The following is an 18,438-nucleotide window of genomic DNA, read 5'->3' as shown; positions in this document are numbered from 1 at the left end:
TCAACATCACTAATTATTAGAGAAATGCAAATGAAAACTACAATGAGGTATCACCTCACACCAGTTAGAATGGGCATCATTAGAAAATGTACAAACAACAAATGCTGGAGAGGGTGTGGAGAAAAGGGAACCCTCTTGCACTGTTGGTGGGAATGTGAATTGATACAGCCACTGTGGAGAACAATATGGAGTTTCCTTAAAAAACTAAAAATAGAACTACCATTTGACCCAGCAATCCTACTATTGCGTGTATACACAGAGAAAACCATAATTCAAAAAGGCACATGCACTCCAGTGTTCACTGCAGCACTATTTACAATACCCAGGTCATGAAGCAACCTAAATGCCCATTGACAGACAAATGGATAAAGAAGTTGTTGTACATATATACAATGGAATATTACTCAGCCATAAAAAGGAACGGAATTGGGTCATTTGTTGAGACGTGGATGGATCTAGAGACTGTCATACAGAGTGAAGTAAGTCAGAAAGAGAAAAATAAATATTGTATATTAACGCATCTATGTGGAACCTAGAAAAATGGTACAGATGAATTGTTTTGCAGGGCAGAAACTGAGACACAGATGTAGAGAAGAAACGTATGGACACCAAGGGGGGAAAGCGGCGGGGGCGTGGTGGTGGTGGTGTGATGAATTGGGCGATTGGGAGTAACATGTATACACTGATGTGGATAAAATTGATGAGTAATAAGAACCTGTTGTATAAAATAAATAAATAAAATAAAATTCAAAAATTAAAAAAAAATAAATAAAGAAACACTCAAGAGGAGAAAGCTCCTATAATCTCACTGATCTACATACCAAGGATGTAAGGTGCTGGAGCTGAGGCATGGAGGGTTTTGTACACCATACAGCCTTTGTGTGGTAGGGCCCTGCTTAAATCCAGTCTTCCAACGCCAGAAGGAAAAATTTGAGGACATTACATTTTTTATAATACTCCAGGAAATTATCACAGAAAAATCAAGTTAGGCCCTTTTTTTGGCATACATTTCCTCTAAGGCTTGATTAATTTTCCTCTCCAATGTCTTTCCCTGATTACACTTCAGGAACCCATTCATTAGGTCCTGTTGCATCAGGTAGTTTACATGAGACTTTCCCTTTGAGAAGGTGTGCCTTCATTATAAAGTCTCCTCATTCCTTATGCTTTGAATCTTGTTGCTGATTTCGGCCCTTCCTTTGTCTCTCCTTCTCTCCTGACTGTCAGCCTTCTTTGGGCCTCTACATCTAGATGTTCCAGGACTGATGACTTATCCTCTGAGTCCTGGCTCCTCACATTGTATCTGGGATCCCAAACTCATTCAGAACCTTCAGGTGCTTTCTGGGAACCTACAGTGTGTACAACGTTAAAACCATGGCTTATGTGCAGAAGCGCTGCCTGACTTCTCACTATTTGACGCTTTTAATGATTCTCCAGCATGGTTGGAGATGCTCATCCTCTAGCTTCTAGATCCTATCCTAACCTTGGCCTGCTCAATGCCAAATCTCTCAATTATCACCATAGTTCACTGCTGCCCATGGCATTAGTATGGCAGTAAATTTCACTTTGGCTTTATAATATGTAGAAATATAGCCTTCAGGTAACTATACATTCCATAAGTAGCAGATAAAATATTCTGTACATCCCTGGTAGAAACCTGCTTTAGATAGTTCCTGCATACTGACGATTTTTCAAGTGAAAAGTAAGCAAAAAACCTCTAGAGCTGTGCTGTCCAATGTGGTAGACATATGTGTCTATTAAGCCTCGCAATAGGGCTAGTTCTAATTGAGAGTTCTGTAAGCATTAAACATCTGATTTCAAGGACTATGAAAAATGTAAAATATATCCTTAACAACTTTAACATTAATTCTATGTTGAAATGATAATATTTCAGGTTTTTTTTGGATAAAAGAAGTTATTAAAATCCACTTCTATTTATTTTTACTTTTTTAATGTGGATAACAATACATTTAAAGTTACATGTGTGGCTTGCATGGTTTTGTATTGGACTGCGCTCTCCAGAGGCTTTGCCTGGTGGCTCTTTAATATTAGTAAGCTGACTGTGTACAGATAGAGGAAAGTTAATGCAGAATTAAAATGCAAAAATGGTTATGAATGACAGAAGGAAGCTTCTGCTCAGATTTTAAAATTTCTCTTCCCTGAATACACCAACATGCCACCTGCCTTGACAAGCTTTTAAGAACGCCTGATAATCCTCAGAGAAATGAGGTTGAACCAAATGGCATCTGTCTAAGGCTCACTGCATGGTGCCTAACCTCAGAGGCTTAAAATCAATACTGATTTTCATCATTTATTTTATCCTGGCATTTAAATATCCCTTAGATTTATTACCTTTCGGTTTTTGGTTCAGATTCAGTGATGGGTATGATACAAGGGTGGTAATAAGTTATGCAGATATCATTTAATTTATGAACTCTGGAGCTCCAGGGTAGTTCAAGAAATATATTAACCACATACACATCACCCTTCATTTTGTGGTAAGGACTTCTAAGCTGGGTCCCTATTGTGCCACTTAATTTATGGTCTGGCCAGGTACATGGATCTGCATACAGTACTTCAGTGTAAGTTTCTCCAGCCATCAGAGGGGACAAAGATGGGCTTCAAAGGAGCCAGCTGGATAGCTGATGGATTGCTCTCTCTCCTATACATAGGCTGAGGCATTATGTAGTTTTTAAAGCTTGTCAGCGGTTTGGGCCTTTTTCTGCTCTGAGAAGCTGCACACACCAGCCTAGACAAGCAGAATCAGCCATGCTGCAGCAGGCAGAGGACAGCTCCCAGAGTTACTTACGTTGACAGCCGTAGTGCCAGGAATTTCCCGGCAGACACTCATCACACTTAGGCCCTGTTGTTCCAGTCTTACACTCACAAAATCCTGAGCCATTACAACGATCATGGACTGAGCCCAAAGGATTACAATAACACTCTGTAGAAACAAGACAACACACAGGCTGGAGACAAGTCCACATGGCTTATAAGTTATCAACACAGGAGTGTTGCTTACTTAAATGCATCACTTAAGGAAAGATGTCCACTAATGAAATGCTTTGGCAAATATGGCTATTTCAGGTCCATTTATTTATTTGCTCAGCCTTCCATGATATCATTTTTATGTTATGGGAGGAAGTCAACTGAAAACCTCCAAGGAAATAAGACATCATGCTCTTCACTGGTAACAGATCGTAATGGAGGTTCCATTTGTTAGGGCATTTTTAGATGGTTTAATGAATGCAATGAGAATCCTTTATATATCCTTTATATATCAAGGATAAATCAATATGCCATCAGTGTAAAATCTGTTTTAAATTATTCAAATGAGCTTATCGGTTACACTCAAAATTTGAGAACTGCTGAACATTGTTAAAGTGGAATATGAACGCACTTTGTTCATTCAAAGTCAGTTTTACTATATGATTTGGGATGGTGCTTTATATATATATTTATACAATGTTGTGATGAGCCTTTAGATATTGTATCTGCTACACATGTTAAGTTAGTATAGCTTTTATGCAACCTAGATTAACAATCATGAAAGAAAAATGAATTTTGTAATCCTAGATAAATTTCAACATAGGCATCATTATAATGTCTATGGACAGAACAATATAACTTTGTGTAATAAAAAGTAAACAATAATTTCTTGATTCCTCACACATTATTATGCAGAATATTTTTACTTCTGAAGCTCTGTTTTTCTTAAAGGCTGAATCAGAAATAAGAATTCCTTAGGCTTCCATTAGCTTGAAAGGTAACAGCAGCTAGTTTCCAGCTTTTGGAATTTGCAGGCCAAAGTTACTTCTTTTGTAACCCCACTGTATAATACGGGGCAAGTTATTATGCCCCTCTGTCTCTTGATTTCCTTTATTTTAAAATGGTCCCATTAAGAGGTTTTCATGTCAAAAAACCAAATAAAATCACACCAAGCAACTAACCAAGCAACCAACGGTGAGAAACGCTGAGAATTTTAGTTTAATAACTTTAAGTTTAGCATCTTAGATTGGCAATGGAGATTCAGGGTTTACTGTTAAATAGAGAGATCCAGAGGTTTGGTTCTGTTTTTGTCATAGAGACTAATCATATAATTTCTTCAAAGAATGTGGAGTACCTTAGAATCATTATTTATTTCATGTTGAGTAAGTCAATTTTGAAGTTCAGCATCCTTAAGACACAAACGTTTGTATGACTAAGAGTAACATACATAGGTAAAAATAAAACCAAATAAAGTCTAAAATGCTCTCTCCTTGTCTGGACTGATTTGCACTTAATAATTGGAGTTTTATTTTAAATTGGCATTTTCTATTTTAATGTGTGTATATACAGCAGTTGTTGAAAACATTTTTAAATAGCAATTTTGTTGTGGCTTTAAAAATACACACACACACACACACACACACACACTATAAGTATATACCTATAGCAAAACTACTATAATATGTTTCTTACTATTTAAAGTGTATAAAGTGTATAAGTTGACAATGAATCACCAACATTTCATAAGCCAGGGAGTAGAGTTACATCTGGCCAATATGAATTCACATACTGTGCTAGTCAATTAGCCCGTAACAACTGATTAATAAAGGGTTTTAGATGTAAAAAAAAAGTAAACAAAATTTTTAGAAATGTGGAACATCTAAACCATGGTACATCTCAGTGGTTGTCATACAAAAGGTGGTAAGTGTAATGTTAGTCAGGAAAATAAGTGACAAGGAGAGGTGGGGTCTACACTCCACATTACATACAAATAATTTAGTTTAAAAAATATCATTTCTGGAACGACAGTCAATGGTAGATGTTGGGGTGATGAGGATGGCCTTGGAGAATTATATTTTATTCCATGAAACTAGGAAGAATATACAGGACTGTTAGACTAAAAAACAACATGAAATACTTTTGGAAGTCTGATTAAAAAGTTATACTACAATTGATTTATAAGTATTAGAAGTGTCTTATGTTTGCTTTGTTTTACAGAAGGTACCTCTGATTACCTGATCTTGGGTTTCCAGGGGAATGAAAACAATAATACATCATAATTGGAGATATGTTTAGTAGCAACTGCTGAGCCCTGCATTTCATTCAGATGTCAAGCTTGTTATCAGGGATTATTAGCAGTGATTACCCAAGGTCACAAGCCACATATCCTCTAGCTTCCTGATTAATGTTTGAGTTTATATGAAATGGAAACATGCAAGGATGTCATCTTCATGAAATTGCTGCATCATACAGGCTAGTTACATGCATCTTTGGAAACATGGCTGGCTTGGAATTTGTATGAAAATGGGTAAATTTACCAGGAATCACAAAGCAGCGATCACTGTGACAACATGGAATAGCGTGCATTTTATATTTGCCATAATATAAAATGATGCAAATAGTTTAAGACATCTATTTCAACACAGTCAACATTTGGTCAAAGATATGTGCTGTTCCCTCATAGCCAGGGTGGTGGATTTCATTGCCAATTGTTAAAGAAATGGCAAAGTGCCTTTTTTCCCCTTAAGTTTAGAACGGCTTAGATGAAGTTCAAATTTTCAGGGATTAGTGCCTAATTCTGTGAAAGTGAATTGGGTAAATATCCATTCATTTTCATTAGTGCTTTCTATACAAAATGGCATTAAAATTAACTCAATTACTTGAGGTGTATCCTCTCCAATTTAATTCTCAGTCCTGCTGCAAGCCCTTTGGGGAACTTAAATGTAAAAAATAGAGAATAGGTTGGTGCTGCCCCATAGGGAAAACCTTGGTAATGGAGCCACAGGCTTCCAATGGCCTTCAGAGAGCAAACCCCAGCCTCAGTCTCATGCCCAGACAGCCTGACAGCTCTGCCCTTGGCCCCTCCAGTGGGAAAAGTGGAAGCTATAACTCTTTTAGGAAACTTTCGTACGCTTATAGAGACTAAAGACAAAAGGTAGACCGTATGTAGCATATACCAGCTAGCCAAATTTTTCAGTTCATTCTTTAAAAACAATTTTACCCCTTAGGAAAAGAGCAACAATTTAAGGAATTTTGGTATGTGGAGGTATACTGTAGCTAATTTTAATGCTATCTAAAAATACTCATCTTTGTGTTTACCTATATCCACTTGGTTTGAAGAGCACACAATACTGAATAGGGATATGTTTACCTCAATAATATAAAATCCTCTCCAAGATTTATAACTTTAATTAACAAAGTTTCTAGAAAGGGAGAAAAGAACTGTGTTTGATTTTTTTAAGTAGAAATAAATACAAGAATGTATATTAAACTTTCCATTCATCTGTATTTTACATGATTTAAAAGACAAAAGCTGAATGGCAACTTCTTGTCTGTGGATAATCAAATATGGATTTATAACAGAACTATGACTCTTAGAATTAGACAGGAATTGTGGATTTTGTAGTTCATAGATTACTTTAGAACAGAAAAAGGGGAGGAATTCATTAGAATAGAATACTCTGAGTAAAATATATTGGGATATTGTTAAGTTACCTGCTATGAGAAATTTTATGGAATAAAATCTTTTCTTTTAAGGTCTTTTTCTTTGATTTATTGAAAATAATATGAAATTGATATTGCAAAACATTTACATCTTATTGTAATGTTTTGTATTTTGAAAAACTGATTAGCTTTTATTCCTGTGTTCCTATTTATTTTACCTTTCCACTTGTTAACATATTTATAGTATGACATTTATATATTTTTACAAATGACATTCAGCAAAATGTAACTGCATTCAAAATTCAGACAGCTATGTGCCTTTTGGTTTTTATTAATATTCTCAAATCTTTGTAACCCAAATGTTATAAAGGCAATTGAACTTCTGTTCACAAGCTCATAGTGGAATTGCTGCTGTCATCCTAAAAACATACCATAAGTAAAAGTCTGACAAGCTTAGCTTTGCTAATTGTGTCAGGGTAGTTGGGAGAAAGCGTTCAAAAGCTTTGAAGTCAGGAAACTAACTCTTTACTAAAGCTGTATGATTTGGGTCAATTTGCCTTACTTTTTCTCAACTAGAAAATAGGGGAAATTATCAGTGGAGTACTTACCACCATGGTTTTGTTAATGAGGATTAAGTAAAAACAAAACAAACAAACAAACAAAAAACATACTTGCAAGTCAGTTCACAGTTTACCAAGTGTTTCCTGTGCATCCCATATGACACCAAGTTGACCAGGAGTTTTCAACGACTTACCTAAGGCACACAGCTATTAAATAGCAAACTGGGACTTGAACCCAGCTCTCCAGCCTCTAAGTCCAGGGATTCCTCCACTAATTCACAAATAATAAGGAAGCACTTTGAAAAATAGAACATACTATAGACATAAACAGTATTATAAAAACTTGGCCCATTTTAACTGAAAAAACTTGTCCAGCTATTTTAAATGACACTTGGCAAATAACTATATAACCTTGACAATCCAATCAGAAAACAATGATCCCAGAATTACAGATTGATTTGATTTCTTTTTTGATGAAAAGATCACCTTTCATTTTTCAGCTTGTGTATTCTATCTAGTCTTTATGTGAAAAAATCTACCTTTAACATTGGTTGCCTATATATTACCTATTGGTGTGGTAACAGATACATATGTACCCTTCACCATTTTGAATATATGCACTTCTTCAAAGTACATTACGAAGTGAAATTCCATTTCTTATTTCTTATGTTTCATCAGCTCCCTTTCTTAAAGATAGGTTCTGCTATGCAAAAGGTAGGAGAAGCTTTTTTGGATGTGAAGGGCACCTGGTTCTCTCCAGTTGACACGATCAGTCATCACAGGGGGTGGAAAGAATGCTCAACGGAATCCTGTGGCCCCAGTTTTCCAGGGCTCATGTACTTTGGAAGCTAAGAGAATTAATTGCCTTGAATAGTTTTGAAAAATTGCTTCTCCTTTTGAGGGCTACAGGAAAATTCAGTAAGTGGAATTTCATTACTATGGATGGAAAAGCCAGGCAAACTTCTACATTACCAATTGCTAGTGGCTTTCAATTCCAAATGGGAATATTTTAAATCAATATTAGTTAATTACCAGTTATTTACAAACGTTTGTGTCCTAATCTCGTATCTATAATTAAAAACCTTATAATGAGTTTACATTTTGAAAGTTGAGTGTACAACTTAAGACTTTAAGATCAGGTTGAAATGACCAGGTGTTAAGATTTCATGCAAAAAAAAAAAAAAAAAAAAAGAAAAACAAAAAGAGAATTACTTCATCTCTTAAACATGACTTTTCAGCTCATCATCTTTAAAGCAACAATTAGACAAGGATTCAAAATATATCCCCCAACTATGATTTCAATCTGCACAAGTGAATTCTTTAAGTCTACCACAAGGACGTTTTCTCCATTGAGAAAGTTCATTCTGGCTCAGCTGTGGTGCAAATCACCAGCCTCTCCACCTTAAATAGCTCCCCATCTCGTGAAAGGCACAGAACAATAGCTGAAATTATAATGGAACTGACCTATGCACACATTCTCATCGTCCAGCTGTGCAGAAGCATTTCTGAAGTAGCCCAGCCTGCATAACTCACAGTGCTGCCCTCTAGTGTTGTGTTTACAGCTCACGCAAATGACTGTATTTAGCAGATCGATATAACTGCATCGATTGGAGTGGCCGAAGCATTCACAATCTTGCAAGGAAGAACAGAAATGTATACAGAGTGTATACAGTCGCAGAATAACAGCACACTACATGCTTGGATAAAATGAGAAGTGGAGAAAAGATGGCGGAATGGCATTACATGTATGTGATTCCACATGACACATGGTGACCGCAAGTGGTTGTGACTGGCATGGAAGTAGCATCTGTTTCAGGCAGGAGAGAAAGATTGGACATTCAGAACATGATCGGAGAGTGTTAATTCTTGGCAGACAATATGAACAGAAGCATTTGCAGGTGTACACCTTTTAAAATTTGGGAAGACTCTGTTTCCATTGATGCAAAAGTCTAATTTTTGCACATTGAAAACTTCACTGTCTTTGCATCACTCCCCTCATTTTCTCTTCATATTTGCAATCTTAAAAAAGAAGGAAGGATGAATGTAGGCATCTAAGGCCTGAGTCTGCCATAACCCATGGCTCCTTCATTTAGAGTCTTACTATCATTTGTATCAAGACAGTAACTCAGTCAGAGTTTCACAGAAGAAATCATGGCAAATTTAATAGGGATCTAGACAATTAGACAACTCTTTTTGTTTTTTTCCAAATGGTAAGAGGAGAAGATGACTTCTGTAAGCCTTTCATCAGGCCAAATCTGCATGTTTGCTTATGTGAGAGAGAGAATACAAAAAACGGGGAGATTATTGGTATGAGAAAAGTGCTCTTAAGATTTCCTTTTCTTGCAAGTTTCAAGCTAAGTCTGCTACAAAAGAAGAGTCAGGCAGCTACTGTACCCTCAGATTGCTTTTCCTTTGTCTCCCCAAAATATTGGAGGAGGCTCTGAGGCTTAGGGGTGATGGTGATAAGAACTAGACAAGGAGACATAGGGAAGGGTGGAGAGTGACTAGATTGTCTTTCTTTTGCACCTCAACCAAAGCAAGTCATTAATCTAATTCAACCTTTTTTTTCTTTTTTCTTTTTTTTGCGGTACTTGGGCCTCTCACTGCTGTGGCCTCTCCCGTTGAGGAGCACAGGCTCCGGACGCGCAGGCTCAGCGGCCATGGCTCACGGGCCCAGCCGCTCTGCGGCATGCGGGATCTTCCCGGACCGGGGCACGAACCCGTGTGCCCTGCATCGGCAGGCGGACTCTCAACCACTGCGCCACCAGGGAAGCCCTAATTCAACCTTTTTAAAAGAAGTAAAAACAAAGCCTCTATTGGTACAATAGTTACTAAATCAGACAGAAAAAAAATGTGTGAGAAGTAAGTAGGTGGGGAATCTGTTTCATCTCAAAATATGGGGGTAGGCCTAGCTCACATTTATAAGAAAGGTCAATTATGAAACTGCAAACCTTGTTTGCCTAAAAATATCCCTCTCATTAATGTCTGGCTTTTATTTTATCCCACCAGGAAGCCAAACACAGTCACTATTTGAGCTAATTTATTCATTCACTCAATAAATAATATATTCAGTTGGTCTATGTGTCAGGCACTATGTGAGGTACTGAGTTACTCTTTTGGCATAGATTAAAATTTTGGAAGCACTGCATTTGATGACCAGAGTAAAAATGAGTAAGTGTTGTCAAAATTAAAAAGGAATTATTAATAAAATTAATAAAAGATAATTAATATCTTTTTTTTTTTTCTATTGGGTTGGCCAGAAAGTTCATTTGGGTTTTTCCATAAGATGTTACAGAAAAACCCAAATGAACTTTTTGGCTAACCCAATAAATTAACATACTGACACTCATCAGAACAGTGTGGATTCATTCATATGAGAGCCAGTTACTACAGTAGAGAGCTGAGGTCAAGGTCCCAACAGAATGAAATCAAATTTGGATAGAAGCAGAGGAGGACACCGGAAATGGTGAAGAGTGGAAGACACCCAGGAATAGGGTTAGCACCTTGGAGACCCCAGATGCTTAAAAGAAAGGCAAGAAGAATGGGAGGTTCCTGAAGGCAAGCCCCTTCCTCTACAGGAGGCTAGCTTTGCCATGGTGTGCATGTGTGCTAGGGCTGGGGAGTGGGAGTGGGAGTGGGGAGTTGGAGGAACCAGTGGGAGAAGGAGAGTTCTGGAAGAAGGAGGCCATATGGGAGATGGGGTAAGAAAATCCTGCAAAAATTTTGTAGTTAAGGCATGCCAAATTAATAATAGCAACAAGAAAAATAATAGAATTACATATTACCAAATTAAATTCTCTTAGAAAACAAGCACTTCACCCCCATACATTCTATCTCCCTGAGTTCAACCTTGTTTAAGCTGGCATTTCTGACTACCTAGGAAACCTAAAGGGCCTCTCCAACCTTCCTTAGTTGAGGGTTTGGAACAGGGAGAATCTTTCTGGCCTGGAGCCACCTCAGAGTAGTAGTTGCAGGGAGGAGACCCATGTCCCAAATCTAATTGTTTCCCAGGACTTCTTCAGAGCTGCCTGGAATTTTGGAGGCGTGGGCGCACACACCCTGTCCTCAGGCTCTCCCTCTCTAGAAGAGGCTCCTAAGTGGTTACTGTTGTTCACATAACCTCATCCTAGGTTGATTCTTGGTGTACCTAATATAATTAATCCAGATTTTTTCAAAAGAATCTTTTATGTGCATAAATTCATCCTAGGAACTTTTCAGAACCATACAGAAGTAAGTCCTCGTTGTCAAGAAGTTTGTTTAGTGGGTAAGACAAACGTGCTCAGATAACTAGAAAAAAAAGAGGACGTGCTTAAAAACAAAACCAAAACCAAAAACAGAGACACAAAGTGATATAAGGAGAAATTCATTTCACTTGAGGAGAATTAGGAAAAACTAAGTTAAAACTAAATCTTCCATGAGGGCCAGTAAGGTTTATTTAACAAAAAAAAAAAAAAAAAAAGGAGGAAATGAGCATTTCCAGTGAAAGGAATAGAGTGTGCAAAGACATGACATTGGGAAATGGGAGAGAACAGGGCTGGAGAAGTTTCATAACATGGTTCCTTTGTGGATAAGATCTACCCAGTAGCCAATACTATTAGAAGTATTGAATGGTTCCTTTGTGGATAAGATCCACCCAATGCTGAGCTTCATCTGACAAAGCTTTATTCACCAAAAAACGTGTCTGTAGACATCCAAGTTCAATCAAGACCCAATCCATGAATCTCTATAGACACTGTTACCTATTCTTTGAATTTAATGAATAGTATGCATTTCTGTGACATTCACTATTTGTTTCTGGGTTTTGTTTGAAAATCAATTTATTAATTTTGATAGGAGAGTTAAATAATGTAAATTCTATAAATAATTATATACAAAACCATACACAGCTTAACACTCAATATCACAAACTTCTTCCAGAAGATAAGTGGTTACTTTAAATGTCTTATAACCTAAGAAATGAGCTAATAGTAACTTTATTTCTTTAAAACTTCTAAGACTCTTCTGAGACTTTGATAAAGCTGTCTTCTCTGGCCATGATGTATTTGAGAATATAAAATGATAAAAAGATCTTTGAAAGTGATTTGAAACACATGAGAGCACTATATAAATGCAAGACATTTCAGATGTAATTATTAGACTGCTGTATTATTTTTCAGTTTTCTGTTAATTTCCCACTCTTTAGGAACTGTTCTTTCCACATAGGCCCAGAATTCATGAATGATCATTAATGATAGAGTTAGAGCTGCACTAACTTATTAAGATCCTGAAGGGACGATATTAATAGTTCAATAATTCTTTGATCCTCTAATTCACTGACCTACCATTTCCTCCTTTCCCTTTTTACAAAATATAGAGTTCATGGTCCATTCTTACAATCACTTCCTTTTATATGCTCTCATCTCCTTCACCCCCAACCCCCCCGCCCCCAATTACAGTCTCCTGGGAAAATCTGATCCTGGTTAAATCCAACTCTCCACTTCTCCATGCCTATACCCCAGCAGCTAAATGTGGCTGGAGTTTTTTTCCAACTATTTTGAAACAAGTCTCACTTTAAATTCATGACCATAAACTTCAATAGGGCCCTCAGGGCATCCTGGCAACCCTTCCTGAACCAGGAGGCTTTTGGGCCATCACTCTCTCTTGGTTTACCTCCTTCCCCACCTACCATTGCTTCTTCCTCTCTTCTGCTTTCTGTTGTATCTTCTCAAATGACTCGGGGCTTAGCCCTTGGACCTCTTGGCTCTTTAGGCTCACTAAGAACCAGGGTTTTTTACCCAACCTCATGACTACATAAATCATCAATATGCTGACCTTTCCAAAATAGTTATTTCCAGCCTGGACCAACTTCCCAGTTAGCTAGTGAGCCTTCATCCAGACTGATATATTCAACTGCCTTCTTAATGTCTCCACTTGGACATTTAATAGATATCTCAACTTTAACATGTTCAAAACTGACCTCATAGGTTACCTTCCCAAGCCTGCCACTTACATGGGCAGCCGGATCTGTCTTGGTAAATGACAACTCTATTCCTCCAATTGCTTAGGTCAAAATTCCCAGAGTTGCTCTTGACACCAATCTTTTTCTCATCCCGCTCTACCCACGCCCCCAACCAATCAATCAGCAGATCCTCTTGACTACACGTTTAAAATACATTCTAAATCTCACCACCTCTCACCATCTCATCTTTAGTTAAGGGCACTTGGATTATTGTTGTCCTCAAACTGCTTCCCTGGCTTCCACCCTTGTGATAGTCTCCTCCACACAGCAGTCAGAGTGACTCTTTTAAAACTTAAATTAGGTCATGACATCCTTTTGCCCATAATCCTAATGGCTTCCTGCCTCATTCAGAATAAAAGGCAGAGTTTGAATTCATTCATTCCCAATTGATCTGGGCTCATTGCTATCACTCTCCTCCTCACTCGCTGTACAATACTTTCATGTTGCTCTGCAAACATGCCAAGCACTTCCCCAGGGCCTTTGCATTTGCTGTTACTTCTGTCTGGCCTACTCCTCCCCCAGACTTCCCTATGACTTGCTTCCTCACTTTGTTTTTAGGTCCTGCTCAAAGAAAATGCTGTGACTACTCTATCTGAAATAACAGCTCCTGACCCAAACGCATTAATCCCCCCTCCCACATTTACTAATCCTGTTTAATTTTTTTGTAGAACCTAGAGTATCTGAAGACTAAATTAAAGAAAAAATTTCTCCCCTATACTTTGAGTGTAAATAAATGTGTGCAGACTGTGTCCATTTTGTTCACAGATGTAAACAGAACTCAAAATACTAAGCATTCAAAAAATGTTGTCGAATGAATGAATCGATGTCAACGAGTCAGTGATGATCCTGAGGCATCTTACTTTGGGAAACAAAGGAAGACACAGAGGAAAGTTATTTTTAAATTCATTCCTCCACCATTCAAATTCTGTAAGAGTCTGGCTATACCTTAAATATTAAAGAGTTGAGAAAAACAACAGCCATACATCACACTATAACTGAGTTATTAAATATTTTAGCTGAAAATTGACTATATGTCTATGCAGATTAGTTTAGTTAGGAAAAAGGAGATTTCCAAAAATTGCTATGGTTTTATATACTTTTGCAATCTCAAATCACACTGTAGGCTATATTTTATTTTTCAGACAAGTTTTAATTACTGCTGTGCAAACAAGCTAACGGGGTCCTCTAAAACACATTTTCATGGTGTAGCATGGCATGCGTTGGCAATGCATATTTATTGAGGACCACCTTATACCAGGGGACAACTTGAACGAGGTCCAGTCTTAAGCGAGAATCATAGCCTTAGACCAACGAGCCACGTTGGACCATGAAGCCCAGTCCTGAAGAGTCCAGTGCAGAGTTTCTCAACCTCAGCACTACTGACATCTTAGGCCAAATAATCCGTGGTTTTCCCATATGTTGTAGGATATTCAGAAGCATTCCTGGCCTCTACCCACTAGAAGCAGTAGCAACTCCCAAGCTGTGACAACCAAAATTTCCCTGGGGGAGCAAAATCCCCCATCTGATGTATATGACATCATACAAGGCAGTTATGATAATATGGTACGTAATAACTGGCTAGTTAAGTGAGCAGCATTTTAGAAGAAGGAGTGTTCAAAGTTGCCTTTCTAGATCAGGAAACATCCAAACCTCTTCTAAGGTTTAAAGACACTTTCTGACTGAGACTGGCTGGGGAAGGCCTGGGGAGGAAAGAGTTATAGAAAAACAAAAGGTTGGAGAGAAAGAGAATGAAAGAAAAAGAATGTTAAGAATAGGAAGGGGGGTGTTAAATGTCTTGGTGTCTTCTTTCTTACTATTCCCCATGTTGCCTCTAATTCCATTATTACGTCACCAATGTATCATAATATGACATATGTTACAGAATATAAGATAAAGTACTCTGAATGTAGCACAGGAAGGTTTATTTATTTATGCTGGGGCCAAATGAGGAAAGTTTATTCAAAGTCAGAGCTGGTGGAAATTTACTGTAGTCACTCAAAAAGAAAGGATTTGGAAAAAAAGACTTTAGATAGAAAGAAGCTGAAGGAATTAGAATTCTTATAAAGTATTTTCCCTTCACTACATTAGCAAAGTCACAAGCCTCCAGGGGCCTCCCCCAGGGGTGGGAATGAAGTGGCTGCAGCATTTTCCTGATTCTCACCCACCCCCAACTCTGTCTTGCAACCTTAGGTAGCTTTTGAAGCCCTTCCATGTACATCATTTGATAACAATCTGGATTATTCTATGATAAATCTACTTCATTAGGTGGCTCTTTCCTGCCTGTGGAAATGTGTTCAGATCTCATTAGTGCTGTGACCCCAAGAAAGTAGAGATTCAATGATACAGGGTCAAATTTCAGGTCAAGAGTCCTCTTGTATATCCAGTGCTTGATATGACAGAAAAAAGATGGACTCTATAAGGTCCCTAATGCTTCCTTTCTCCTTCACCTCCTTGGTTTCTCTGTGTAGGTTTGCATATCATAGATAAGGAGGGACATCCCTACCTTGGCATCAATGACTGGCTTATTATATGCACACATGTCCAAAATAGGCTTGACACCCTATGAACTTGTGGCTGCTCTGTTCCTAAAGAACTTAGTTCCCCAGATTTCAAATCCACTTGGATTCCCCTCAGAAGGGCACTGCCAATGTTTGATATGTAAAAGTACATTGTGAGGAAATTTAAAGACTTGGTTTAAATATCATCGGTTTCCCTTTCCCATTTTCTGACCAGCTTCCTCCTTTTCTCTATACGACACAGAAGGAACAATTCAAGTTGGTTAAAATCTGGAAAATGATTTGACTCTTTTCAATAAGGAATAGGGAAGCTATTATGGTCATTTTCACCAAGTGGGTCAAACCAAATTTAGGTATTGTTAATAAATATATTTCTTTGTAAGAGGTGCTTCATGAAAAAAAAAAACAAACCAAAAACTCCCTAAAACATGACATATACCCAACAGTCAAGGGTGGAAAACAAGACACACCTGTCACATAGGACATTTAAAGGAAAATGGTGAAATAAAAACAGAAGTCTTTATGTTTCCTGAAAAATCTTCAGTCTGTGAATGACAGATGCTAGCTGGAATGGGCCATTCATGAGTCACAGATGAGATTCTGCTCACTTTCATTTAAAGAAAGTAACGTAACTATTATTTTTGGGTCATAATCAATGCTTAACCCAGTGTAGCTCTTCACTGGTATTTGTTCAAATTTATTTCAAACAATATTTGGAAGTAGAAATTCCAAGGTATTTCATTTGTCAAATGGGCACCATACATGAACCTACCATTCTGTTCTCATGAAAAGCATCCTTGAAACTCACTGTAAGTGAGTTTCCTTATTTTCAATGCAAATGAGTGACAATGTTAATACTCTAACATTCATGTTCCAAACAGGAACCTAAAGTGTTATAATTCTTATTCACACATTAATCTTTCAGAAAACAAATATTGCAGCATTTTAAATTTGCAGCAGTCAACTTTCTGAGTGAAGCATTTTTTTTCCTCTTACAGATGACATTCTCAGTACTATTTGATGTATTGATCGTTATCAGTCAACATGCCTCACCAATAAGCTGATGGGTACACTTCACAGATATTCCAGATTCATACAGTGCAATGTTTCACAACACATAACACCATGAAATCACTGTATGAATCCAAGAATTCCTACCTCTCTTGTGGTTTGCAACTTGAACAGAAGAAACTGTTGACAAAGTTAATTTGGGAGCAACTAGATAGGTTTAAAAGAATGAACAGCACATTAGAAACAATAGTGAAACGTTCAAATTGTAATTACTTATCATCAACCCGCTTGAAAAGTGGCCCTAAATGAAGAGAATATTTGTATTTGTTGTTTCTGGGAGTCTGCTTCAATCACAAAGGAAGTCTTGTATTTGGCTGAAAATGGTTTGACCTTGTCAGTAATAACGTTTAGAAGCTTTATTTTCAGAGGCAAAAAGAATTACCATTTAAATCAAGAACACAGTTATGCAGAGATTATTCCAATAACAATATGGATATTAGGATCCCCTACTGTTCTTCTCTTAAAATAGTAGTTGTGTTGTTGAGTTACTTAGCAATATCATTGCCTCAATTCACCATGTCTTTCTCTCTGTGTACCTGTAATCTCATCTACCTATAAACCAGTTAGATTATTTTTGCTGAATTGATTAGACATTACAGATAGTCACAATGGTCAACCATTCAGCAGAATCTGGATCTCAGTCTCAGAGTCACCTCGAATCTGTCCACCTTTCAAAAATGTAGTCTTCTTCTCAACATTTATTACGTATATGATATCAGTGTGTTAATGGCAGGAATTTCTAAGTTTGCCTGCCTTTCTTTTCCAATTGTTCCTGAAGTGTTGCTTGTGAAAATAGCAAAAACAAGATAGAGCCTGATGTTCTTTGCAGATGTTGACCGGATAAATTATGTTTGCACAGAACTGACCTCTGCTAGAAAGTGCACCTTTAGCTAAAATGTCAAGTTCAAGCACTTTATTCAACTGTGAGCTTCTCAAATAAATTTATTTGAACTCTTTATCCACATTCTAAAAAAGTGCAACTGGCATTAACTAAAGATATTTCTGAAAGCTTTTAGTCTTGTGACACTCACAGAAAACATAGCAAAATAATTAAATGGGTCTGTTTCAGGTTTTAAACAATGCATAATCTTGTTCAGCACAAAACTTACTGTGGAGAAGTGTTAAGTCTTAGATCCTGTCTTGTATAATTTGTTGAGCTATGAAATTCAATGGGAAATACTGAGTGACAGTTCACTGAAGATGCTCTCATTGAACTTGCCGAGGAACAAAGCCACTAAACCTTCCCACAATCCTCACAGAATTATACTAATGGGTTGAGCTTGATCTGTATTTCTTCTTCCACATATGTATGCAGAAACTTGAAAAAATTCATTTGGAGCAGATGATTAAGATAATTCTATTTGCTAGTAATATATGTATCTAGGACAGTCTTGATTTCATCACTCTGATCAAGGACTGAAAATGCAGCCCTTCCAATTTGACTCCTCAACAAATTGCTAATATATTTTGTTTTGCTTAGCAGCTATTTCCTGGTTCCTCTTTTTGCTCACTTCCTCCTCCATCTGTATTCATTAGAGCTTAAAAGGAACATCCTGCATATAACAAAGGAAGGTGGAAGCCAAAGATGTGCCTCTTTTTTGTGAGAAGGAAGGACGCAAAAGAAGACAACTTTATTTTAATATAAACTATTTATATATGTCTATGTATATCTATAGGCTAGACGTTAATGTAATTTTAACATTACACTGAATCTTATGAATTTTATTGGCCAGTTTTTAAAGGTTCTATTTCTTCCTGTGTAACCACACTGCTGTCTGTCAGTTTCTTTCATTTATTTATTTATTATGTTAGAAGTCAGAAAATAATTACTGCTCTAAGGACAGAGAGAAAACACGTTGTTCTT

General features: G+C 37.2%; 1 protein-coding gene across 7 annotated transcripts in view; it reads right to left on the bottom strand.

Moving 5' to 3' along the window:
* Positions 1–18,438, bottom strand: part of NTNG1 (netrin G1) — a 325,438-nt gene that overhangs the window by 49,698 nt on the left and 257,302 nt on the right. For 2 of the 7 annotated variants that reach the window (XM_060006476.1, XM_060006482.1), the window contains one exon: positions 2,807–2,941. The exons of 2 other annotated variants lie outside the window; for them this stretch is intronic. In XM_060006476.1, the coding sequence (XP_059862459.1) occupies positions 2,807–2,941 (135 nt within the window). Of the gene's footprint in view, positions 1–2,806; positions 2,942–8,453; positions 8,622–16,661; positions 16,722–18,438 lie in introns of all 7 variants that reach the window. 3 more of the 7 variants (XM_060006519.1, XM_060006512.2, XM_060006488.1) reach the window with 3 other exon arrangements.

Source organism: Delphinus delphis, chromosome 1, assembly GCF_949987515.2.
Source record: "Delphinus delphis chromosome 1, mDelDel1.2, whole genome shotgun sequence".
Taxonomy (NCBI): domain Eukaryota; kingdom Metazoa; phylum Chordata; class Mammalia; order Artiodactyla; family Delphinidae; genus Delphinus; species Delphinus delphis.
Note: the sequence above shows the minus strand (reverse complement) of the source record. Positions and strands in the feature narration are given on the sequence as shown.